Source organism: Gymnogyps californianus, chromosome 16 (genome assembly GCF_018139145.2).
Source record: "Gymnogyps californianus isolate 813 chromosome 16, ASM1813914v2, whole genome shotgun sequence".
NCBI lineage: Eukaryota > Metazoa > Chordata > Aves > Accipitriformes > Cathartidae > Gymnogyps > Gymnogyps californianus.
In genome coordinates, this window is record NC_059486.1 from 3,886,967 (window position 1) to 3,911,735 (window position 24,769).

The 24,769-nt window shown below is 57.2% G+C and overlaps 1 protein-coding gene across 1 annotated transcript in view; it reads left to right on the forward strand.

Moving 5' to 3' along the window:
• Positions 1 to 803: 803 nt before the first annotated feature.
• SRRM4 (serine/arginine repetitive matrix 4) overlaps positions 804 to 24,769 on the forward strand; it is a 45,379-nt gene continuing 21,413 nt past the window's right edge. Inside the window, exons 1-2 of the mRNA XM_050906903.1 lie at positions 804 to 934; positions 22,579 to 22,722. Coding sequence (XP_050762860.1) covers positions 804 to 934; positions 22,579 to 22,722 — 275 coding nt within the window. The remainder of the gene's footprint in view (positions 935 to 22,578; positions 22,723 to 24,769) is intronic.

Here is a 24,769-nt window from a genome sequence, read left to right on the forward strand (position 1 = left end):
CCATCGGAGCCGGGGGCTCTGGGCTCTCCCTCTTTCTTCACCTGTGTCTGGTAAACAGTTGGGAGTGGGCAAACACAAAGGCTACTGGTAGCCTGTGTTGGGGGACAGGGACTTGTGGGGCCCCAGGGTGGTGCTCTGCCCTGGAAGGTTTGTGTCCCACAAAGGGCAAGGCGTGGGGGTGCCCACGATCCAGCCGCAAGCTGGAAGTGGTTCCTCAGCTGGGGAAGGTAACGATGGGGATGGAGCAAGGAAGGTCCTGGGGACTGCGAAGACACCAGGGTGGAGACGGCTCTGTGAGTGAGGGTGGTAAACCTGCCTGCAGGGTGGGAGCCATCCGAGCCCCCCGAGCCATCCGAGCCCCCGAGCCAGCTGGTCCAGGGAGACCAGCGAGGTAGCCTGTATCTTCCACAGGGCAAAGAGTGAATCCAGCCCAAGAGGGGCCGCCGGCTCCTCGCCGGAGGTGCCCCCCTCCAGCCGGGGCAGCACCGGGAGCGGGTCACGGCCCCGGGCAGCCGCCTCCCGCCCCGGGCCGGGCTCCCCGCGGCTCCGGGCGCAGCTGCTGCGGGAGGCGGCGCCGGGGAGGGGACGGCGGCCGGGCCCGGCCCCTCTCCCCGCCTCGCCGGCACAAAACGGGAGGCGGGGGCGGCTGGGGCCGCACACCTCCCCGCCAGCCGGGGCAGCGCCGGGCCGGGCTCCCGGGACCGAGCCGGGCGGGGGCCGGGGCCGGGGCCGGGGCCGGGCGGGGGATGTAGCGCTCAGCACCGCGGAGAGCGGCGGGGCCGGGCGGGCGGGCGGGGGGGGCCATGGCCAGCGTGCAGCAGGGCGAGAAGCAGCTCTTCGAGAAGTTCTGGCGAGGCACCTTCAAAGCCGTGGCCACGCCGCGACCCGAGAGCATCATCGTGGCCAGCATCACGGCCCGCAAGCCGCTGCCCAGGTAAGCGCCGCCAGGGCACGGCGGGGGTGGGGGGCTCAGGGACATCCCTCATCCTGCCTCCGGCTGGGGGCTGCACCACCCCGAGCCTCCTTCCCCCCCTAGTTAGTACCCCCCCGTCAGGAGGGTCTGGAGTGTGTCCTCCCCCCACCCCAGTTAGGGGCTGGAGGACCTGGGGGTGCCCCCCGTGCCTGGGGCAGGGGGATGTTGGCTGGCTGGACCCCCCTCCCGGGTAGGTGCTGTGCTCCGGAGGGGAGCGGGCTCAGGAAACTTTGGCTCGGTGGTGCTTGGAGCCCGGGAGCTGGCTGCCTCCCGAGGGGGGCCTGGAAAGCTCTAGCTGGGCTATGGAGGGGGGGGCAGCGGTGGGGGTCATTAGCCAGAAAGTGTGGCCACCTCCATCCCTGCCATGCAGACCCCTGGGGTATGTGTCCTGCTGGTTGTCTTGTCTCTGCATCACTCCTTCACCAGGGACCCTTGGGAAGGTGATGCCCAGGGAGGGGAACAGCCCCCCTCCAACTGGACCCTGCCTTGGCGCAGGGGGGAGGCTGATGCACCCCAGGGACGTGCAGCCCAGAGGCTACAGCTGCCCAAGGAGCCTGCACACAGCCACGGACCCGGGCAGCTCTGGGTCTGGTGTCCCCCAGGTCCCAAAGCAGAGCAGTCTTGGCTTGGCACGTCTGGTGCCTGCCTGCCCTGTCCCTCCTGCTCCCAGGGAAGCCGGTGCCCCCCATGTTTGCCAGAGGCAGAGCAACAGCCAAAACCTGTGAAACAAGGCGAGGGGGCTGCTCGTACCCACCAAGCCGCTCAGCCGGGCAAGGATCTGTGTGGCTTCCTCACAACAATGTGCTCTCTAATTTAGACCAGTTTTATTTTGCTGACTGTCTCAATATTGGTTAAAAATAGCCCCTTTGCACTGTTTTTATAAGGAAAGGAGGCTTTTGCTGGTTCTCCTCTCTCTTTGCTCTGTATTTCCACTGCTGGCTGCTCCCCACCCGGTATGGGGAACAACCCAAAGTTTCATGAAGGCGATGAGTCTGTAGAGGAGAGGGGCTCAGTCTGCAGCAGGCTGGGTGTCGGGGGCTCAGCCTGTAGTAAAGAGCAGAGAGCTTGCAGGGAGCGAGCTGTTTCGGATGCCTCCCGTGCCAGCGGAGGCTGTGAGCCGCAGTAGCGACAGCGGGACCCCCATCCCCGCTCGTGCAATGGGGTCCCGCTGCTCATGTGAGGTGGGGGTCACTTCTGCCCCTGCGGCCCAGCTGCCCGAGCATGAATCTTTCTGATGTCTCTGATTGCCGTTAATCAGGGTAGGAAATTGGGAAAGGGATGGCTTAGGCTTCCAAAGGCAAAGAGTAAATCTTGTTTCCACGGGCAGCATTTGCAGGGCTTCAGCCTTCGTGGGGGAGAGGACTCACCGTGCATTTCTCCTCCCCTGCATCGGGCTACGGTCAGCACCCGAAGGGGCCGTCAGCAGGCTGGGTGCTGGCTCACACACACACACTCTCTCCTGCCTGAATGTGCCTGAGTGAGCCATGCTGCTTAAGTATCTTGCAGTCAGAGATATAATACGGCAACAAATTAGGGCATTGGGGAAACACAGCAAGCCCAAGTACCAGGAACGATGCACGGCTCTACATGGCAATTTGGATTGCCATGGATATCCTGGTCAGGCTGAAGACCATGGCTGGGACCGTTTGTAGCTCTGTTAAAAAGTTAACAAACGCGCGTGTCTCTCCGTTTCGCTGGCAACGCCAGCTCCAGCAGGAGGGGAACCGTCTGCGCAGGGGTCGGGAGCTCTCGGCACACGGCAAAATGGACCCGCCAGCTTGGCTTTGCTGCGTTTTGCACCTTGGCACCAGCAGATCCTGCGCGACAGGGTCCCCAAGCCGGGGTGTGCTCCGCACAGCCGGCCACGATGCTGCCAAGCCCCGGTGTCGGTGCAGACCGGCTCCTTTTGTCTCCTCGCAGTGTGTGCTGCCGGCCGGGGCCAGGGGATATTCCCCGCAGTGCAGCCATCTGTGCCACCGCCCCCGCTAAAGGTGTTGAGCAGGGGCAGCCCCGGCGGGGCTCTCCCTGGGATCTGCAGGGCACTTGCTGCGCTCACCCCTGCCCCCCTGCCACAGAGGGGCTTCGCTGCTTGGGGGGGCCGAAGCCAAAGGATGAGGGAGCAGAGAGACCACGATCCCTGGCTCCTCTTGTCAGGGCTGCCGGCTCGGCTTGCATCGCGTGGGGCTCTGCCAGGAGCCTGAGGCTGCTGTCTTGGCAGGATCACACCTATGAGATGCCAGATCTCACATCCCCAGGGGCCTTGCAGCAGGTCCCCATCGGGGTACACAGCGATGTCCCCAGCACCCCGAGCTGGCACCAGGTTCATAGCCCAGCAATAGCCAGAGCCGGGCTCCTGCTCCCTATCCGTGGGGAGAACGGCCCCAAGGCTTGCGGCAGCTCCTCTCGCAGCCGTCTCCACGCCCGGCTCCGCTCTGGGTTTATTTTTCCTAAAGGTTTCACTGTGCCGCCGCTTGGATCAGCCTTTCTTCCCCGACAATGCTCCCGGCTAATTTAAGAGCAAATGACTGCGGTGCCAGCGAGCAGAGCGCACCAGAGAGGAGACAGGGAGACCAGTTAGCCAAATGAAAAATTAAGATGACCATCTGGATTTCTGTTTTCTCCCACACTTGACAGCTGGTCCTCTGCAAATGCTGCAGATCTCTGCCCTGGATCTGGCCCGGTGCTTCCTGCAGCGGTGGAGGCAATGGTGTAGTTTCTAGGCCAGCACTGCCCGTCTCCCCATCAGTTTTGCTGGCTGAGCCTGTGCCCTCGTGGGGTGCCAAGGGGCTCAGCTGCAGCATGGGGGTCCTGCTGGGAACCCCCACAGTGGGCATAGCCCAAATCCATCCCCGCAGGGTGCCCTGGGCATGGCTAAGGGCTCAATCCTGCATCCTTGTGGGGCAGCAGTGGGGTTCCCGGGGCAGAAGGTGATTTCCCCCCACCCGCCCCTTCCAGGTGACTGTCCCGTGCCCCATTCCTCACCACCACCTTGCTGCTGGTCCCGGAGATAAAGCGTCTTCCATCTAAATTCCTGTTAAGCTCTCTGGGAGGTTTGGATAGTTAAAGCTCTGCTAAACCCACGGTTCATCCTGGAACAAAAGAATACATTAATCCCTTCCCTCCAGGTCCTGCTGGGGCTGGGGGGGATGAGTACTCCAGCCCCCGACACAGCTTCACGCCCAGAGCAGGGCTCTGCCAAAGTAAATGGATTATTGACCAGTTTGCAGCATGAAAGGAAAAACTGAGGTGATGGGGAAAGGGGCTTTTCCAATTAACCTTTCCCCACGCAGGGCCCGGCGGGCTTCACCGTGCGGCCTGGGGCCATGCTTTTGCAGCTGGGGGTGAGGGACTTGGTGGTGTGGGGAGGCTGGGCAGGGCTGGAGCTGCCCCCACGCTTGCCTTTGCAGGGGGGTTGCTCCACTGCATGCAAAATCCCAGGGTGGGATTTGAGGGGTTTGTGTGCCCGGTGGGCTGGGGAGGCATGGGGTCAGGGACAGGGACCCCCCACCCTGCCCCAAGTTCCTCCGCTGAGCTGGGGTGCCCTCGCTCCCTCTCGCCGGTCCATAAGGCTGCTGGGATCCCCACCTGACGGCTGCTGCAAGGGACTTCGGCTCTTGTGAACTGAAAATGCTCTTTAAACCTCCCATGATAAGATGCCACCGGTCTCTGCCCAGCCTTTGGGGACAGGTATCACTGCCACGCTGTAGCCCCAGCCCCACAACCTGGACCCCCTTTCTCCCTCTTGGCTGGGCTTTTGCCTGCCTCTCTTCCCTGGCCGTGACCTCAGCCACGGTGTGGTGGCTGGGAGCCCCTTCGCACTCGGTGGCCTCACTTCTCCCAGCGCTGCTGCGTATTTCCTCAGCACTTGTCTGCCAGGGACCCTGTGGGTGCCAGGGACAGCCAGGCCGGGAGATGCTCCAGGGTACCCCTGGGACCCAGAGCCGGTGGCAGTCTGGGGGCTTGCGGGATGCTTTTGGGGATGTTTGGGTTCCCTGCTCCCACACCGCCAGCCACAGCAGTTTGGCGCAGGCTGCCCCATCCCAGCACCCCCAAACTCAGCCGAAATCCACTTCTACATGAAAAGCGAGGGCACTGCTGAGGCTGGGGGGCTGCGGGCGCTGGTATCAGCTCCTTGGGGCAGCCAGTGATGCTGGGTGAGCACCGGCAGTGCTGGGAGAAAGGAGGCTCCTGCATCCCTCCCTGCCAGATGGTCTAAGTGGGTCACATCAGGGCAGTGCAGGGGATTTGTGCTTTAACCCTTAATCCCCCGGGATGCACGGTGCACAGAGGGGGAGGGAGGGGTGTCTTGCTGAAGTGGGATTAAGTGCAGTTTTGCTGCCTGGTTTGCCATCATGAGCGATCTTGGAGACGGGTCTGGGTGCTGCTGCTGCAAACCTGCTGGGACAAGGCTGGCAGCGTGTCCTCCCCGGCTGCGCTGGGACAGGCAGGAGCAGCCATGGCACTGCAGTGCCAGGGGGTCAGAGTACCCCCAGCGAGGGCAGAAGGCAGCTGCAATTCTCCCGTCGCCTTTGCAATGACTTTTGGACCAGCAGAGAGTCCCTGATGGGCTGGGGACCAGCTCTCTCCCATCCTGAACTCTGGCTTCCCAGCCACATTTTGGTGGCCCCGAGCCCTGTTCGTCCCCAGCGGGCTGGCAGCCCCTGGGGAAGCGGGGTGTGCTGCGAGGGAGGAAGCCTCCGCTGGCGGTCCGGCCGTGCCCGTGGCCCCCCGCTCCCGTTAATCCTCCCCCTTGTTGGTCGGGCATCTGCTCTGCGGGAAGAGGCGGCGGCAGGGCCGGCCACGCCAGCCGCCTGGCTGCCATCTGCTCCCTCCTGCTCCCAACGAGCCCAAGCGCTAATGAGCCCATGGCCCTGGCCCAAGCTGGGAGGGGGGAGAGGGGCTTGAAAAGAAAAGCAGAGGGGGAGAAGAAAAGCCCCTTCCTTGGAGGGGCTGTCAATAGGGAGGCTTTTGTCTACCCTTGCCCTCCGGCTCCAGCTGGACGGCGGGAGCGGGGAGAGCTAATTAGGCAGCTTGGGAGCTGCTGGGAGGCTGGGGGGAGCCGAGCGAGGGGCAGAGCCGGCAATGCCTGCGAAGACCCCCTCCCTGCTGCTCGCAGAGCCTTCATCCTCCTCCTCCTCCTCCTTCCCCCCGGCCCCATCCATCTGCCTCTCTGCTGGACTGGTGCTGGGGACTGTGTCCCTGCTGGCCTCCCCGGTGGGGTGGGGGACACTTCTGTCCCCAGAGAGGTGGCCCTGCTGGCACGTTGGTGGGATGGACCCACACCAGGTTGGGTGGGATGCAGTGAGCACTGGGCAGCATGGCCAGGCTCAGCACCCATGGGTGCCTTAGCCAGGTGACCTGTGCATCAGCGTGGTATGGTGTACAAGCACCTAAGGATTTAGGGGAAGGGGCCTTTGGAAGCCCCCGTAGGAGCCCCAGGCCTTCTTAGAGATGGGGCCTTCTTAGAGACTTTGGCTACCCCCAAAAGTATCGCCTCTCCCCGCTGTGCCCTTGCTGCAGTGACGTGGGGTTTTGTCACCTTCATCTAAAAGCTCCCAAAAGCGGACGTGGGGCTGAGGGTTGTCCCCAGACCAGTGCTGCAGGGACTGGAAACCAGAAGGGTGGTGAGAAACACCGTGGTTTGGAGGATGGACAATTTCTGACCTCTAAAAGTTTATCTGAGTGCTCTGCTCGGGGCCCAGATCTGGCCCCGTGGCTCCAATTCCCACACTCGCCAGCAAGAACACGGGCACAGCCTGGCCCTTGTTCAGAGTGAAGGTCCACAGCATCTCATGGGGAAACATGGGGTGGTGCTCTCTCCGAATCTGGGGCTTCCTGCTGCCTCCATCTCTGGGGAGGAGGGAGCCCACAGCGCCCACGCTGCGCCGGGGCAAGCACTGTATCTCATCTCCTCGAACTCCTCTTCAGATGAGAGACAAAATCAGGTGGAAGGAGGCAAAAGGGGGGAATGTCCGCTGGCTGGCCAGAGGATCATTTTGTAGAAACATTTGATTTCACCCTTGAACAGAGCCGCCTGCAGACTTTCCCCCAGCTGCCGGGGAGCCCCGGTGTCTGCAGATGCCGCAGGGGCTCAGCTGCGGATGCCAGGTTTGTGAGCGCAGCCCCGGCGGGATCCGGCACCTTGGGGGGCTGTGCTAGCTGTGGGGTCCCCTCCCTGCCGGGCTCAGCACCCTCCCAGCACATGAGTGAGGCTGTTTCATAGAGGTACCGAAGTGTGGAGCAACAGGCCAGGGTGAAATGTGGTAGTTTAGGGTCTTGTGGGGCCGGGGCCTGTCCCTGCCCGGCTCAGGGAGAGCTGGCAGAAGCCCCCGTAGCAGCACCAGCCAGCCGGTGTCCCTGCCCTGCTGGTGTCCCTGTCCGGCCAGCCCCTGTCCCTGCTCATCTCCCGTCCCCGCAGAGGCAGGAGAGCAGGGCTCTTAAACCCTGCGCCTCCGCGCACGCATTCACATCCCTCCCTCAATGTCTAATTAATAAATATTTAGGGCTCCGAGGCCCTAAATAATAAATAGCAGCGATGACCCTGATGCCACGGATTGCTAAGGAGCTTCTGCCCATCGGTGGGTCTTGTGGCCGCTCTGGTCTCCTTGCTGTCACCATCCTGCCTCCACCATCCGGGGCAGCCTGTCTCGCTGCGGCTCGTCCCCAGAAAGGGGCTCTGCAGACCCCAGTCTTGCTGCGTGTGGGGGTCCTCGCTCTCCCCTGGGGTCCCCAGGCTTGGGATATTTCTCCTTCCAGAAGGCCATGGCTGGAGCTGAGCCCTTCTCTGCTCAGCCCCATTCCTATCCCTTCCCACATCTCCGTGTCTGGCAGCTGGACCTTTCTATGCGTACATTTTTCTATAAGATTAACTTATCAAATGCAAACCCTGTGTCACTGAAATGAAATCATTTCATGCATGACCACCCTTTCCTTTTCTCTTTTTTTTTCTCCTTTTCTCCCTGTGGCCACTGAAACCTCTTCATCATTGCAAAGCCCGACCCAGGCCAGCAAATCCCACCCGTGTTTTGGCTGCGGGTGGTGCCGGGGCTTTGCCGCAGCCCCTGGGTCGGCTCAAGCCCCTGGGGGCTCTTTGCTGTTAGGAGAGCGTGGGTCTGCTGTGACCCGCAGTCCTGCCCTGCCCCACGGGAGACCCACACGTGGCTCCCAGCCCCGTGGGTCCTCCTCTGGCCCCGATCCCCGTGGTGCCACCAGCTGGAAAACAGGGCTGGGTTTGATGCCCGGATCGGAGCCCTTTGGCATTCCCAGCAAAGGGCAGGGAGAAATGCCAAACCCCAGGAGCCAGTTTGCTTTCACAGCCCCGCTTGCTGATTTTATAGGTGCATGCAAAGGCACAGAGGTCGTGATGCCTGAAATCTGGCAGAAGCGGTGGATCCCAGCGGCACAGCATCTATAACAAGGCTTTCGTGTGGTGTGGATTTGGCATATGCCAGGGGGATGAGCGGGCTGGACCACCACCTCCGGCAGCGTGGCTAGGCGCAGTGCCCTATCTTGGTGCCACCATTGCCCAGCAAAGGCCATGCAACCTTCCGTGGGACGCCGGTGCTGCAAAACCGGCTTCTCCATCAGCCACTCGAGCCGAAAAGCGCTGACAAACACTGAGAGTTTAAAAATAGCAGGTTTTTTTCACATGCGACGGGAGCGCTTTCCCTGCCTGTGCAGCGGGGACTGCAGGAAGGGCTTAAAAAAAAAAAGAAATGGAGAAAAAACTCTATTAAAAACTCTATTGGTGTTTCAGGCCGGCTGAGACGGGTCCCCAGTCTGGAGGCAGCGAGGCTGGGGCTAACTGCTTCACTGATGACCCGTTTGACACTTCATGTTTAATTTATGTCTCGTCATTAATGAAAGAAGAAAGAGCTGCTGCTGCCCAGCCCTGGCTGGGGGCTTTGCGGGAGGCAGAGGTGGGAGTGGGGGTACCGGGGAGGGCATCTCCTCGTTTGCCCCCAGGCGGGTGCCTGGGCGGGCAGAGGGGTCGGGGGCAGCAGTGGGCAGGGTCCTGCTGCCTGCAGGGTTGCTCTGCTCTCTCCTCCCGTCCCGCGTCCTCCCTGGGGGCAGGGGAGGCTGCGATGTGCTGGTATGGGCTGCAAAGACCTTCGTGCTGTTGGATCCTGGGGCTGGGGTGAGATGCCCATCTCACATGCAGGTGGCTGAAAATGCTCCGAGACCCACGGGCCATGATGAGAAAACGGGTTTTCTCTGCCACTAACACCAAATTCCAGCAGCGCATCATGCCGGTGGAACTCGATGGCACTTTGGCAATGGGCTGGTTGTATTGATTTTATCTCTGCGCCCGCGTGTGCTTGGGAGCACGTGTGTTGGGGTGTGACTGGAAGAGAGCCGGGTAGGAGGCTGTGATTTTAGCTACATTACTGTCAGGATGAAGAATTAGCTATTGCCCGGCAAAAGAAATATTTTTGCATTAAGAGAGATTTCACAGTTAAAGACCACCTGCTGAATTAAGCTGTGGGTCAGCTGGAGCTGCCGTATAACCAACCGCCCGCCAAAGCAGTGCATATATAACACCAATGTATAATAGCATGTAAATATATCATAACTTATTCTCCACTGCTCTGTTGTCTGCAGCCAGCGGAGCAGCCCTCCTCTGGCGGAGCGGGTATGGCCACGGCTGTGGCATACAGAGTGCGGGAGGCAGCTGGGGCTTGGGGCTGATTTCCCCCTGAGGCTGGTGGTTTAACTCTGGGAACCTATTGCCTATAAAGCATTTGCCCTCTTCAAATCCCCCCTGCTTCGATCAGAGCACGGCCAGGTTTGTTACGATGGAGAGAAGTAAGACAAGTGGGTTCAGCACTGCTTCTTCCAAGGGATGGGGTTTTTATTCACCAAAAAACTCCAAGATCAGGAACATATAGGAAAAAAAAACCCAAAGGAACAAAGCAGCCCAGTGCCCACATTTCGCCTGCCCTTCCCTGCCACATGGGACAGGCTTCGTGGTTATCTGCCTGCGGCAGCCGCCTCTCCCATCCCTGCCTTTGCCTGCCCGTCAGCCACGTGTTGGCCGAGCTAATGAAGGACGATGGTGCAGGGCCACCGGTGCAGAGAGGCAGGCAGACAACGTGTGCTGGGGAGAGGGAGGTGCAGTGGGGTCTGGGTGGGCACCGCCGGCGGAGGAGGAACAAAGGGAGCCGCTGGTTCATCCCCGAGATGGGGGCGTTTGGCAGCCTGACCCGCCGGCGAGCGGGGGAGCGCAGGGGCTGTCAGCCCGCGTGTGCCCCGTGCCTCCTAATCGAGGATGGACGTGATCTCCTGGTGACCTCCTCTGGCCCTGCATCCCCAGACCCTGGCTGTTCCGAGGGGTCCCTGTGCGGGGCTCAGCTCCGCAGGACACGGGACATGTTGGCTGCATCTCCCCCAGGATCCCGGGGCATCCCTGGACCCAGGGACTCTGTTGCCCTTCTGTCCGATGGCTGAGAAGTCGTTGGCACAGTTTTGGATAGGTCCTTGTGCTCTCCCAAACATTTCCCACGTGTGGTTCAGGAGCCAGCGCAGGTGAAGAATGTCCTTTCGGATGTTTTGGAGGGTTTTTTGGATGTTTCAGAGAGTCCAGGCTGGCAGATGCAGCTGTTTCACGCTCCAGGCACCTCCCTGCCCTCGGGTGTGCTGGGGCCGCGTGGCTGTGCCCCGGTCCCTGCCCTCGCCATGAGCACGGAGCATCTCAGCACCTACAGGGACAGAGCTAAAGGCACAACACCAGCAGCATGTGCCAGCGGCAGGTTTGGCTCCCACTATTTGCTCCCTCCTGGCAGTAGTTACTACCCCATTGCCCTCGGGGTCTCCCCAGAAGTGGTTTTTCCACCCACAGATCCAATTTCCCCATTCTCATCCCTCTGAGCAGGCTCGGATGCTCAAGGGCAGGCACTCAGCATGGGAGCTGCTGCCGTGGGGACGGGCGGGTTAATTTTGCGGTGGAGGCTCGTGGGCCAAAGAGCTGGCTGCCGGATCTGCTGGGCTGCAAATACCACCAGAGGCACGTTCATCCCTGATTAATGGAAACTGAAAAGCAGGATCCTGAGGACCCACGGCTCCCCTGCCCCCTCCCCGCCGTGGGCTGCTGCTGCCAGCCCTCGCCCTGTGCTGCCGCTGGGTTTGTCCTGCGTGGAGAAGAGGATGGTGGGTCTCACCTTCCCTTTCCACGGCAGAAAAGCAGGCAGCGAAGCCCGCGGCTGCAGCCTACACCCTGCCTGCAGAGCCGGTGCTGGGACACGGCCACCGCCTCGCTCCCCCCGCTCGCCCTCCCCGCTGTGTCGGTATTGATGTGACCTGAACTCCCTTTAACGTGCTGTGATTTCTTTCAATTAGGCTTTGAGCGAGGCCTCTGCGGTGTTCGATAGAGCCGGCCCCAGCATGGTGCCTGGACCAGGACAGTCCAGAGGGAGATGCTTGGGGATGCTCCCGTCATCCCTGACAAGAGCATCCCTCCGTATTTTATTTTCCCCATGTCCCATGAGGATAATCCCACTGCTTAAAGGTTGGTCCTTGTCCCCTCTGCATTTCCTAGCTCTTTCCATCCCTTGGACTGGTGGCTTTGCTACCACAGCCCATAGGACAGATTTGCCGCATCGTTAGCTGGTTCACCTTCCTAATTTAGATGAGCGCCAGACCTGCGATGGTCCCCCCTGCTCTCTGCAGGAGCAGCCCCACCATCAACCGGAGCTGAACCGAACCTGAGCAACCCTCATCTTCCCATCCCTGGCAAAGCCGCCTTGCTTTCTCCTTCTCCTTGGTGGCTGTCATCTCCTCGGGGATGTACTTAGCCGAGTCAGGGCTTGGTGTCACATTATTTCCGGCAAACTAATGGGCAGAGTGCTTGTTTTCAGTGATAGTGTAGAGCAGAAATCCCTGCACTTCATCTCCAGCTGCAATTACCGAAGCCAAGTCGATGCGGTTGATGGTAATAGGATGGTAACACTGTCTGAATTTGTATTTAATGCTGATTCCAAGGGTCTATAATTTTCATCAGCACCACATGACTTTTTATAGAACAGAAAAATGTGAGAGCAGTTTAATGAGCTGTAATTCTGGAGAGCTTCTGCCTTGATTGGGACTAATTATTTTCTTTATAAAAATAATTAACAATCCACACAACCTATAGAGTGAAAGGCATGTGGCATTAATTAAACCATGCGGTATTTTCAGTGCATCTTTGTCTCCCCTTTCCCAGCACACCCCGAATAGACGGTGGCATTGCACTGCAGAAAGCCGAGCTGGGCACAAGGTCACATCGGGGCGAGGGCTCATGCAGTGCGAAAAGGGCAGGTCCTGAGCGAGGGGGCTACATCCAAATCCCACCACCGCAGCCTCCTGGCCCTCCATGTACCATAAAAATCCTCATTTGGGTAGGAAAGGCTGTTTTGGCTTGAATAAGGTGATGGTTTTCATACGTGGGCTGTCCGTGATGGGTGCAGAGGGGACGCTGGGTTTGTCTCTGCTGTTTCAGCTGAAGAGCAGCCAGCAGGACCCTGGGGCTGTCGCTTGCCATGGGGGATCGGGATATCCCAAAATTGAGGTGGCCGCTTTGCACAGGCCAAGCCCTTGTTCTCCAGCACTCTGAGATCCTGGGACGAGTCCCAGGCAAATGTGCCCCAGCACCGATAGCGCGCGGGTCTGTGCGTGCTTAGACACACACTTACATAATACATAATTGTTAACAAGACTAATTCCTCTATTTTCCTGGAGGTATTCTGAGAACTAATGAATATATTTGCATAATCTTGATTTTGTTTATGAATAATTCTGGATTATCCAAATGTGAATAACACCGGGGCTTTGCAGTTCTAGATTGCCTTTCAGCTGAGGATGGCAAAGCATTTTACAAATATTAGTTCAGCCTCGCAAATCCTAGCAAGCAATAAAATTATTATTACACCCAATTAAAGGTGGATGTGCCAAAAAGCGAAATGATTCTCTCCAGCCCCTCCTGGCAGGGTCTGCCGCGGGGCCCAGGAGCCTAGAGACACACTTGCCTCCTCCAAACCTTCCCCCTAGGAAGCAGCAAGCCAATAAATATCCTCCCCTTTCTTTTTTGGGACGATTTAAAACAATGTTCAGAGTTGCAGGTGGTGTGGATTCTTGGGGACAAGAGCTGGGAGCAGAGAGGAGGGTTTCTTTCTGGCTCTGACCCCCAAACAGCCCTGGGTGCTGCAGCACCAAGCACCCCAGTGCCCGCCATGTGGCAGGGATGGCATGGCCATACCAACCTCTCCCTCCTTGGAGCACAGCGGGAGGAGAAAAGGCCCTGTCTTCCTTCCCAGAAACTCTCCTTAACTTAAAACCCCCTCACCAGTTCTTCCTGGGCAGCTGGCAAGACCACCGAGGTGTTTCTCACGGGACCAGGGGGTGTTACAAGGAAGGAGGATTGGAGTCAAACCAAACCCTCCCACCCATGGATCTGCAATTTGGGAATTTCCCAGCTCAACTGACATAGGAGATGCGATACAGGGAGGCAAAGGGCCCTTCTGGCCATAAAAAGCCCCTGGCAGCATGTAGCAGGGGGGTTAAAGACCGCTTGCCACCTCCCTTCCTGGCCTGGGAACGTTGCAGGCTCATCTCACCGGCAGGAGAAATCTGTTGCTTAATTCCTTTCCACGGGAGCTAATTGCTGCCCACGCATCCCCACGCGGGGACATCTGCTCTTCGCGGCATCACTGAGCCCTCCCGGCCCCACGTGGCCCTGGCAGTGCAGCCCTGGGCATCGTGGCGGGATGGATGTTCAGGAGACAAGTCTCAAATGGAGGGATGTCCAGGGACCTCGTCTCACCAGACCCCCCAAGCGCAGCAGACTGGCTGCCGTTCACGGGTGCGCAGGGGGGTCGGCAGAAAATGTTATCCTCACCTCCTCTGTCTGGCAGCCCCATGGGGCACCCCCCCGGCGCTGCCCTGCTCGGGTGATGCCCCTGGACACCCGGGTTGGGGATGCCCATTCGGATGCACCCGCAGGTCTGTCTTGGGGGGGTTTGAACATTTTTTAATGTCGGACTTGTTTCGAGCTGAGCCCTCGGGATTGCTGTTCATTAGCTGCAGGCAGGCATGCATGCCTGTGTCCCGGCACATGGGGTGGCTCAGGAAGTGGTTTATTAACGGGGTGCGGTGACCTGAGTGTCCCTGTCCCCAGCTTGGATGGATGGGGCGGCAGTCTTCTCCATGCTGTCCCCAGGGTCATTCCCAGGGCAGCTCCGCAGGCAGGCGGCAGCTGCACGAACAGGTTGGGGGTTTTGGAGTTATCTGGGTGTTGGGACTTCCAATGAGTTTTCCCTTCTTCTTCCAGTGGCAATTCAAAAAAAAAAAAAATTAAAGGAGAGGAGGAAAAAGCTTTATGTGAGCGGCAAAGGGAGCAATGCTGCTCCAAATGCATCTTCTCCAGCCGTCTTCTCCTTGCTGCCTCCAACAAGCCTTATTACTAATTCATTTTTAAAGTGATCTCTCAGCGCTCCCAGGAGCTCCTGGTAACTGTGTGCTTACAATCCCCTATTTGATTAAAATTTAACGAGCTATGTTATTGGCAAATACACTATTTCGCTGCTGTTCGCCATGCCAAACGGCATGGGTTTTTGGATAAAGGAGGGAATTGGCGCATTGCAGAGAGCACCTGTAATGACAGAGCACCACGGATGTGGCATCCCGTGCCCCGGCCCTCCCATCCCTTGGCAGCACACAGGGTGGCTTCCTCATTAAAGAGTGAGCCCAGGCCTGTTGGGAGGATAGTGATCTCCAAAGATCCCGGATTAACCTGTGCGAGGGACTGGAATCTTGTGTGCAAGCACGGCCCCATCCATGGCAGCCAGCACTGAAGCAAGGCGCTGCTGCGGGGGCTTGGCTTGAACCCGGGGTGCTATGGTGGCACAGGGGACGCTCCCTGGGGCAGGGGGGGTTGGCACTGTGCAGCCCGCTGGGCATGAAGCTGCTCTCCAGCCTGACCACATTGCAGATAGTGGCAAAGCACTTCTTTTCTGGGACACCTTTCAGTTCGTTTTTTTGATAAAACCGTCCTAAAATGTTAAGCATCATCTCCTGGTGTTCCTCAGTTTCTAGCTCCCAGTGCTGTGTTGGGAAGTGCTCAACCACAGCCGCCGAGCTCCCTCCCAGCCCTTGCTCCTGACCTTCGCCCGGCTTGCTTTTGCCCTGCGCTGCTCGTGGGCACGCGATTAGTGAGAAATTTGAGCTCAGATCCAGGCTTTTCCGAATCGCAAGCTCTACGAGGGCTGCTTAGAGTTGCCCCCGTGCCTGGCCATGCCACGGCCATGCCTGGCTCTGCCTCCTTCGCCGTGGAGCGGTTGCCCCCATGGCTGCTCCAGGCTGCCTGGGGGATGATGGCCGGGATGGGGTCTGGGAGTGCCTTTTGTGGCCGGCCGGGAGGAGAGTGACCGTGGGGCTATGGCAGGGTTTAGCATAAGCTCTTGGCCCCAGTCCCTCCTCAGACCAGTCCCTGCCACGCCAGGGTCACTCAGGAGCCTGGAGTCCCCCAAAACGTGGATCAGGGATGTGCAGGATTGCTGTGGCACGGTGCAGCATGGCAATATTGGCACTTTCGGCTGCATTTGCAGGCACCGGGGACAGCCAAGGCTCCTCCTTTGCTATTCCCTGATTGAGGAGAAAACTGGCTCCTTTACAGGCATGGGAACCTGCAGGATATTTGTCTAAGGAGGAGGATTTGAGGATAGGAAAGGCACAGGATTGTCCCCCTGAGAGCAAGCCTGGCCCAGCAGCGTGCAGGTGCTGACGGGCATGAAGCACCCCAGGGACCTCCAAGCCAGCAGCGTGGGAGGCACAAGATGCTGTAGAAACCACTTGAGATGAGGCAGCGGTCCAGGTTTCCTTTAGAAACCATATGACTTCATGCCATATTTCTCGGATTTATCTCTGCTGTCGCTGGCAGGCGGTCGGCAGAGCCATCCCGGATTGCTGGCAGCGAGGGAAGGTGACGCCGAGCCCTGTAAGGCGGCCGGGCGCTCAGGAAGAAAGGGGGACGGGGTCCTGGTGCCCCCGGGGAGGATGAGACCCAGCAGTGGGGAGCAGGGAGAGGCTGTGCTCGCCCTCGTGCCTGACCCTACCTAAGAAAGATGGTCCACAGGAGCATCGCTTTCCCCCGTGGACTTTTACGCTCTGCCAGAGCCATCCATCCCGTGCTGCGCAGCGGGAGCCACCGCCGCCGCCAGCTGGTGCCTGGGACAGAGCCCTCCCCGTGGGCTGCAACCGCACAGCATCCCCCGAAGCATCTGGCACTGACCCTGCGCCGCTACCGGGGCCTCTTCAAGCAGGGAAGCTCCTCTGTTCTGATTCAACCATGCATAGCAAATCAACTGCTGGAAAATAAAAAGCCAAGCTGCTTTTTTGGCCCGGGATGTGATAAGAGTGGTTGTTAAACCTTTCTGGAGTCCAAGCAGCAAAAGGAGCTGCTGCCGCATACGGGCTCGCAGCAGGATGCAGGGTTCCCAGGAGCAGGATGGGGAGGTGAATCACGGCTGACAAAAATTGGACGAAAAATGTATATTACAGAATTGTATTTCTCTTCTGCGTTTAAACTGCCTCAAGAAAACCATGCGCTTTTCTGCAGCTGGTGCCTCTGCTGATGCACGGAAAAAATAGCAGGGAGAAGATTAAAATTGAACTGGCTTGGAGTCTGTGTAATCAGGGAAAATATCTCGGTTATTTGCTATTATAATTTTCAATAACAAACTGCAGGGCTCCTGCCGCACTAATAATAACGGTTTGAATGAGGTGGGGAAAGAACCTGCCGTGGGGTGTTTGTGTGTGTGTGTTTGTGGGAAGCACTTACAATTTTCCCCATCTCCTAATTTTGAAGAGGTATTTTTAGTGCATATTTCAAAGAGCTTTGTGTAAACACATCTGCTGGAGTTTTTGCTTGGAAATGTCTTTACAACCTTCTTTTCTGCCCCCTCCCTCTCCTAGGACAAAGGAACAGTTCGACCATTTTCTTTTTCAATCAGATGAGCAAAGCCAGAGAGCAAGAGAAAATAAAAGGGTCATTTTGCCAGCGCCAAAAGGCTTCCCAGCCCAAAGCAGTGGATTTTAGAAATGCTGCAAGCAGCTCAGCCCACCCTCGCTGGGGCCAAGAGCCCAGGGCAGAAGCACATCGGAGGTGGCCGTGGCAGAGAGCTGCAGGGATGTGGGAGAGCGGGGTTGCCAACCCGCCGCCTGCCCCCTCCTGCACAGCCAAAACCTCCAGGTGAGGAAAGGAGAGGAAAGATGAGATATTCAATCACGTGTCCATGCCCTTTTTGCATGTTACTCAGGCGAAGTAGCGAGAGCATCCCTGGTGCGAGTGGCTGCGGACGCAGGAGTTTGTCCCGCTTCCCCTCGGGGCGGTGCGCCTGCCACGGACGCCTGTGTCCTTTCACGGGCTGATGTTCCCAGTCCCCAGGCGAGGCATCCATCATTGGTTTAATGCCAGTGAAACATTCACAACTAATAGGCTTATCAGAGATGCTTTAACCTTTTTCATTTTCGGGACTCCGGTTGGCTGGAGCCACTCCTACTTTTTCACTGGGGGCTGTAGAGATGATGGGAATGTGGAGCCAGCCAGGGCTGAAAAGGGCAAGGTAGTAAAGTTTCTGTATTGGTTTTCCCAAATACTCTGTTCTGAGCTTGGAAATGCTGTCGGTGCAGGTCTGCTAAGTGCAGTCAGTGCTCGGGGCCTCTGAAGTGCTTGTGTATGCGGCCGGGTGCATCGGGTGCATCCAGCACCCAACCCAGCTGCATGTGCAAAGTAAAATAAATAATAAAAAAAAAAGGCTCGGTTAGCATGATCCAGCCCTGGTGTGCTTACACTGCTGCTTGCAAAGCAGCTGAAAAGGGCAGAGGGGCTGCGGCAAGGCCACTGAGGGCTGTGACTGCTGGAGCCCGTCCTGCAGAGACGAGGGACGATGCTGCTGTGGGTGGGGAGATGGCCTGGTGACAGGGTCCAGCAGCTGAAAGGTCACTAAGAAGGCAATTTTCCTGCTTTTCTCTCCTCTTGAGATGAGTTACTGTGGGGGAAAAGGATGACTGATGAAAGCTTTGTGGCAGGAGACTGCTGCAGGGCCAGGGCAGAGGAGCTCGGCTGGGACACAAGAGCCTGCAGGCAGGGGAGGGCAGCTGCCCGGCCCCAGCAGCGCTGAGATGCCAGCACGCAGGGATTTCAAGTGCACACCAAACCCGCACCGACTGCATGTCACTCCGGGGCCGGGGGGGACGGGTGTCGCTGGGTTCAGCTCCCAGTGAAGTATGCGTCACCAAGAACCACATTTCATGGCCTGATGAGATGGCACTTGGCCATGGCACCGAGCGCAGCAGCCCGGGATGGAGGAACGGGGATGGTTTGTGAGTTAGGTCTGCTCCCTGAGGCACCAAATACCTTGTGCCTTTGCCCCATCCTCTGTGAAGGGTACCAGGATCCGTCCGTGGGCAGGAATGGCAGTGCAATCCTGTGGGGGCTAACAGGGGGGGAATATTTCCCTGTGGCTGGGCTGGTTTAAGCCCCCAGGACTCACCCGTGGGGCTCACCCATGGCTCTGGAGGCCACAGCATGCCTTTAACAACTTCCATGAGGGGTCTTTGCTGAGCCCAGCACATCTCCCAGGTCTTGCAAACGCCCTGTGGGACCTCCCCGGTCTTGCATTTTCCTTGGCCTCTGCAGAGAAGTGGCCTTATCCTGCCACCCATGTGCACGGCCACCTCAGGCTCCGGTACAACACCCGGTGCAAAAGCCTCCTGCCAAGCCTGTCAGTGACTTTCTGCCTTTCCCCAGCAAACAGTGATGTCCAGTCCCAAAGGGAGCCATTGTGGAGCGCGGGGGCCACAGTGTGGTTAACTGGCCTCCATGGTGCCACTACAAACTGGGAGTGACATGCCAGCCCCCGGGGAAGGGAGACAGGATGGGGTGGCATCAGGTGATAGGGCTCTGCGGGGCACTGCTGGAAGCAGGGAGCCCAGTGGGATTCAGAAACACGACATGCCTTTGGGAGAAGCTGGTGGGAAGCGGTTCAGGCAGTTTGCAAAAATAAAGAGGGACCCCCCACACACACCTCGCAGCCGGGCTGCCGTCACCCGCCCCGTTCTCCTCCAAATGGCCATGGTGTTTTACGGTGGTTTCACCCCCCTTCAAATTAGGAATATTTGGGTTCTTTCCCACCAGTGAACTTTTCTGCATCATTTCTATTAGGGTAGCAACAGATCATTTCCCTCTGCTGTCAACACATTCTATTAGGGAAGGAAAACATGGGAGAGCCCAAATCTGATACCAAAATGCAGAGATGGGCTGGCTGGGTTGTGAAAAGCGGTGAAAGGTTTGGGCTGGTGGGAGAGGTGGGAGCCCTGCGTGCCTGCTGCTTCTCTTCCAGTCACTGAAAAGCTGGCAAAAATTGCCATGAGCCCAAAAAACCCCTCCTGGACTGGAGACTGCTGCGAAGGGAAGGGACAAGGTGAGCCGCCCATGGCGGGAGGTTGCACAGGGCATGTTTTGCTCTGAGCCGGCTGCAGGCATCCCAGCGGGTGCCCTGCTGCGTGGGGTCTCCCCGTCAGGAGCAGGGATGCTGCTTTTGGACAGGTCTGATGGATAGGCTGGATTTCTGCATGGGAGAAAGAAAGAAAAAAAGAAAAATGAGTGCAAGCAATCGAATTGTCTAATGGAAATGGAGAAACTTGGAGGGCACGCAGGTTGGGAGGGCAGCTGCCTTGTCCTGGCCCTGCTGCCCGTGGTCAGGAGTGCATCCTTAGGGACAAACATGCAACCCATACGTTGGGCAGAGAGGCTGCGGTCCTCACTCCGATGGTGGAGCAGTGTTGCCCCCCATCAGGGCAAACCCTGGGCATCCTTCCTGCCTCCTCTTCCTCCTGCCTGCTCCGGCACATGTCTCTGCGGGCAGCATGTCCCCTGCGCTGAGTGAGCCCGGCGCTTCCAGCTGCATCGCCCTGAGCATCCTCGTTGCCCTCCTGGGGCTGGCTGCAGCAAAGCACCCGCAGAGGCTTTCTCCTTTCTGCTGCAGGCAGAGATCGGCAGGGGAAGGTGTGATAATCCTCTCCTTTGAGGCCACAGTAATTGTTCACACCAAACTGCAAGCAGTCATGAAAGACATGAAAGACAACAACAAAAAAATATGGTTTTATATATATATTCAATCAATGTCTATGGAGCTTAACACAAGGGGATTACCAGCCAGTTTAGAGCGTTAGTGACTCTCAGCATTCATCAGAGGAGACCATTTGGTTGAATTGAAGCCAGCCTTTGATGGAATTGGAGAATAATTATTTCCATCAATAATTACTTCCAAGCCCAGAAGAAATGGTTCCTAGTGCGTTGCAGGACAGGAGTCCTTGGTTGCCTCAAGGCCAATATGTTTTAACCCCAGGACCTGAAAATCCCATTAGTGGGAGCAGAGGCTGGGGTGAGAGGGACATTGCCTGCCGTGCCTGGGTCCCTCCTGCGAGGCTGCGGTGCCCCAGCATGCCGCCAGCCCGGGCAGGAACCCTCCCGCCTCCGCTGCTGGAGCTGATCCAGCCCAGACTTTGCACAGGTCATTAATTTGGGGACATTTTTAATGGATCCTAATGATTGAGCCTCAGAAGACCGTTCTTAAAAGGGGTTCGGGAAAGGCCACAAGCTAATTAGCTCGCACAAAGAAAGCAATTAACCATGTAGCTTCCCGTATGGTTAAAAATAACATAGATGTTGGGAAGCGACTGGGGGATTTATTACAGGCAGAGTAATAGCTTTTTCAAGCCAGAGGGACCATCACCTCCTGCATGTCCTGGGCCAGAAATATTTCACCCAGCTTCCCCCCACTGACCCCTGTTGCTGGTATTTGGCTGATACACATCCTTAAACGTTCAGGCATTACAAAATGGGCTCCAAGAAGGAGTCAGCTCTGAGAGAAAGTGGGAGTTTGTTGAGAGAGAAAACACAGGTGGAAAGAGAGGGGTCACCCTTCTTCTGCAGGTGCTCCTGTGCCAACTCCAGCCCCAAAAAGTGTTGCTCATGTCTGGGGCAGGCAGCAGGGTGTTCCCTGGGGCATGCAAACCTCTGGCCATGCCTAACCAGGGCTAACGTGCCATTTTAGCGTCACATTGCTCTTTAACCACCCTCTTGACTCCATTTAACCCCCCAGATGTACGGCATGCGCCTGGCCCCGGCCCCTTGTTCCTATCCCCACAGCCCATGTGCGATGGCTGTGACGGTCTCTGCAGCCAAAGCACCCTCCCGGCATCCCTGAGCCACTGTGGCTGCAGGGCTGGCAGGGGGACATCCCCGCCTCCCCCTGCTCTGGTGGGGTCCACATGGCCCGGGGGCTTCGGCACGCTGCTTTCTGAAGGGACGAGGTAGGTCAGGCGGCAGACACAGCAGTGGGACCTCGCAGAGCTGACCTGGGGCTGGCTACACCCCAAAGCAGCACCCACAGCCTGTTCCTGAGATTGGCTTCAAAATGATAATGGGAAGACATGAGGACACTTTCACTGCCAGCTGAGCCCAACCCACCATCAATACCGCCCCACAGCCAGGCTGGGCTTGGACATGCCGATGCTTGCTTTATTTGTTTGAATAATACTCTGGATGACACCAAAACCATATCGTTCTCGGCGCCCCTGCTGGGTATGGTTTATGGCTTTCCATTAATATTTCTGTTCTTTGAAATAAACATCTGCAGGGCCTGGAAACCTATTTACTTTCCTCCCAAGTGTCTGAGCTCAGGCTCATTTGGGTTTGTTTTTTTTCCATTTGGCTTCTTTTCTCCATTTCAGCGTGCCCTGCCCAAGCCCTGGTGTTTCTTGAAGACCTCTCACCCCAGGCTTCCCCTGCCCTGGCTCTGCTCCTTGCCAACTCTCATGGTCTCCCCAGGGCTCTTGCAGGCACCTGCCTGGCCCAGGTGATTCCCCTTAGCTCTGCTGGGCTGTCCCAGGTTCTCCAGTTTGGGCTTTCAGCAGGACCAGGTGTGTTTACTGGCCCAGCACCCTATTTGTAGGAGCAGGGACAGGGGCTGTTCCCTGGCTGCCAAAAGTTTGCATCTACCTGAGTGCTGGCAAGGGGGATAGGATGAGGATGTGTGGCAAGGTATTAGCAACACAATAGCAGGTTTAGAGAATGGCATTTGAAATGTAAAAGCTTTTTTCCTACCAGAATGCAACACTAGTGCTGTCTCTGCAGAGCTGGTGAGCTACAACCCACAACACAGAGGAAGATGTCCAGGGGTGCCGGTCTGATTAGCTACCGTTGCCCCTTGCTGTTGCATTGGATCTGGACCCTGTGCTGTCCCCGCAGTATGGGAGTGTCCAGCTGCTCCTTGGCTGCACGATGCTCGTGGCATCTCTGCCTGAAAGCTGAGCACAGCATACCCACACTGGAGTGCGGCTGGCTTGGAAATGGGGGCTTTCCGGAGCCTTGTAGGAGCATTTCCCATTGCAGGGCTGAGCACTGCAGGCTCAGGAGGCCCAAGAGCAACCTGTAGCTCTCCTTCACAGCAGCACGGGTCCTACCTGCAGAAGGAAAGGGGATTCCCCGGTACATGGGAAACCTTCAGCCGACGAGCCCAGCTGAATGGACAGTTCTTTATCGCTCTCTTTCTCTCCTCTTGCTCCCACAGCGGGACGCTCAGCTGCCTGCCGTACCCTGCGGAGGACAGACGTCCCGAAAAGCTGAGTGGCCGCACGGTCAAGGAGGCCTCCACCACCAACGGCTGTGCGAAAGGGAAGGAGAGACGAGACCATGCCCACCGCAGGTCACGCAGGTAGGAGCCAGGGCTGTGAGCGGTCACCCCAAAGCAGGGGATGGCAAAGGAGGCATCTGTGACTGTTTACCCAGCCCCTCCGCGGGTCTGCGAGAGCTGGGGATGGCTTAAATGACCATGTGAGTGTACAGCAAGTGTATGCAATTGTATGAAATCCCCATGCATGTTTGCAGGGAGAAACCTGCAAACCTGCAGTTCACTTCCACTCCATGGCTTGCTCTTACAGCCTCCTTGCAAGTAGCCCTGGCTGGAAGACAGGCAAGCTGCCAGCATCCCTGTGTGCTACCAGGCCCGCAGGGTACCCCTGGCTGGGCATCACCCTCAGCAATTCCCCTCTCCCTACACCTAGATCAGACCAGCAGCATTGGCTCCATTAGGACACAGCTTTGTTATCAGTTTGTCATTAGGCCATGACAACTTGAGAGGGGAAAAATGAATCAAACATTGTAAATGAAACAGCTAGGGTCTCTGAGCCCTGCCTGCTAAACTGTCTCTGGGATTAAAGCCTCTTCGTTTGGTTAAAGATGCTGGAAAGAAAGAGCAAGAAAGCACATTTCATATCTTCAGATTTCAGGCTAACCGGAACAATAATCTAAAGCGTATTTTTAATTAGACTTTGATTACAATCGTGGAGAAACAATTGAAGTTGGATCAGTGCAGGGAGAAAGCTTCCACATCAAAGACAAAAGGCTTTGTCTTGGGAGAGGGAGAAGGGCTCTACAGAAACCGCCTGTGGCTGCATGGCACGGTCAGAGGTTTCTCCCTGCTCTCCCTTGGCCGTGGCCCTGGGCAAGGGGGGGCTGAGACGCACCCAGACCTGTTTGCTGGGGAGCCCAAATCTGTGCTAGGGGAAAGCACGTGGGAGCTGGGGTTGAGCATCCTGCTCACTGAGGGGCTGACATGGGTGTTCAGGTCCCCGGTCTGGGGCAGACCCTTAAGGTGTCTTTGGGCAGATGTTTGAGCTTAGCGACAACAAGCTGTCTTGGAAAACACCTTTCTTCTACCTTAATACAGACAAAAGACCCACTAAGCCCAAGGTGTGCTGTATCTCTTAACAGTGCTTCTGCTGGTCAGTGAAATCCTTGGGAGAAGAAAGAGAGAGAGGAGGAGTATTTGGATGCTCCTTGGGGCCACAGTGTGGTTGCAGCTCGGATTTACTGCACCAGCAGCACTCCGTGCTCAGTTATTCACAGTTCACAACCGAAGCATTAGCGTACAGTTTTGTTTTGCAGAGCAATTTAAAAAGAAAAAGTGTATTAAAAGTACTAAGCAATTGGCTTTTCATGATAGTGTAATTTTTGTAGTAATTCAAGCCCCAGGTGAGCAAGTGTTGGGAGGCAGGGGAGCCTGAGTCCCCCCGCCACGTCCCCCTGTCACCACCTCCGACAGGCCAATGTGCTGTGATGTTTGCTCTGTGTTAGGACAATGATAACGTTTGTTCTTTCTGCAGAAATGGCTCAATTTTTGGCCAGTTTCTGCAGTAAAGATCCCACAGCATTTTCCAAACACGGGGCTGCCTTCGCACACTCCCCACTGGTGGCTCCTCCCGCCGGCGGGGTGAGAAGTGGGGAAACTGAGGCACAAACCCAGCGCCCTCACTTCCAACAGTGATTTTGCAGAAGCCCTGGGGAGCTGGCAGTGCCCCCCATGGATCCATTTGGGGATCCGCAGACAGATCTGGGGTTCAATTAGGGGATCCACAGGCTGATTTGGGGATTAACATGGGGATCCACAGGCTGCCACCATCGTTATGAGCGTTTGCTTTGGTTAATGAGTAGCCGCAGAGTATCTCTCATATTTTCAGCACAGTGCTCTGAATTAATTTAACCATGGTATCTGCTTTTCATTGAAACATAATGCAATTTGGCATCATACGTTTAAAAAAGAAATTTACAGGAGTTTTTTTTAAGGTTTAACAACTGTGTAAGAGATGCGTATCTCATTAAATTACCATAGCATCTCAATAAATATATATATTTCTAATCAATTGCTATTTAACATATGTCAAGTCTTTTATTATAGTTAGATGCATCTGGTTGCAATAATT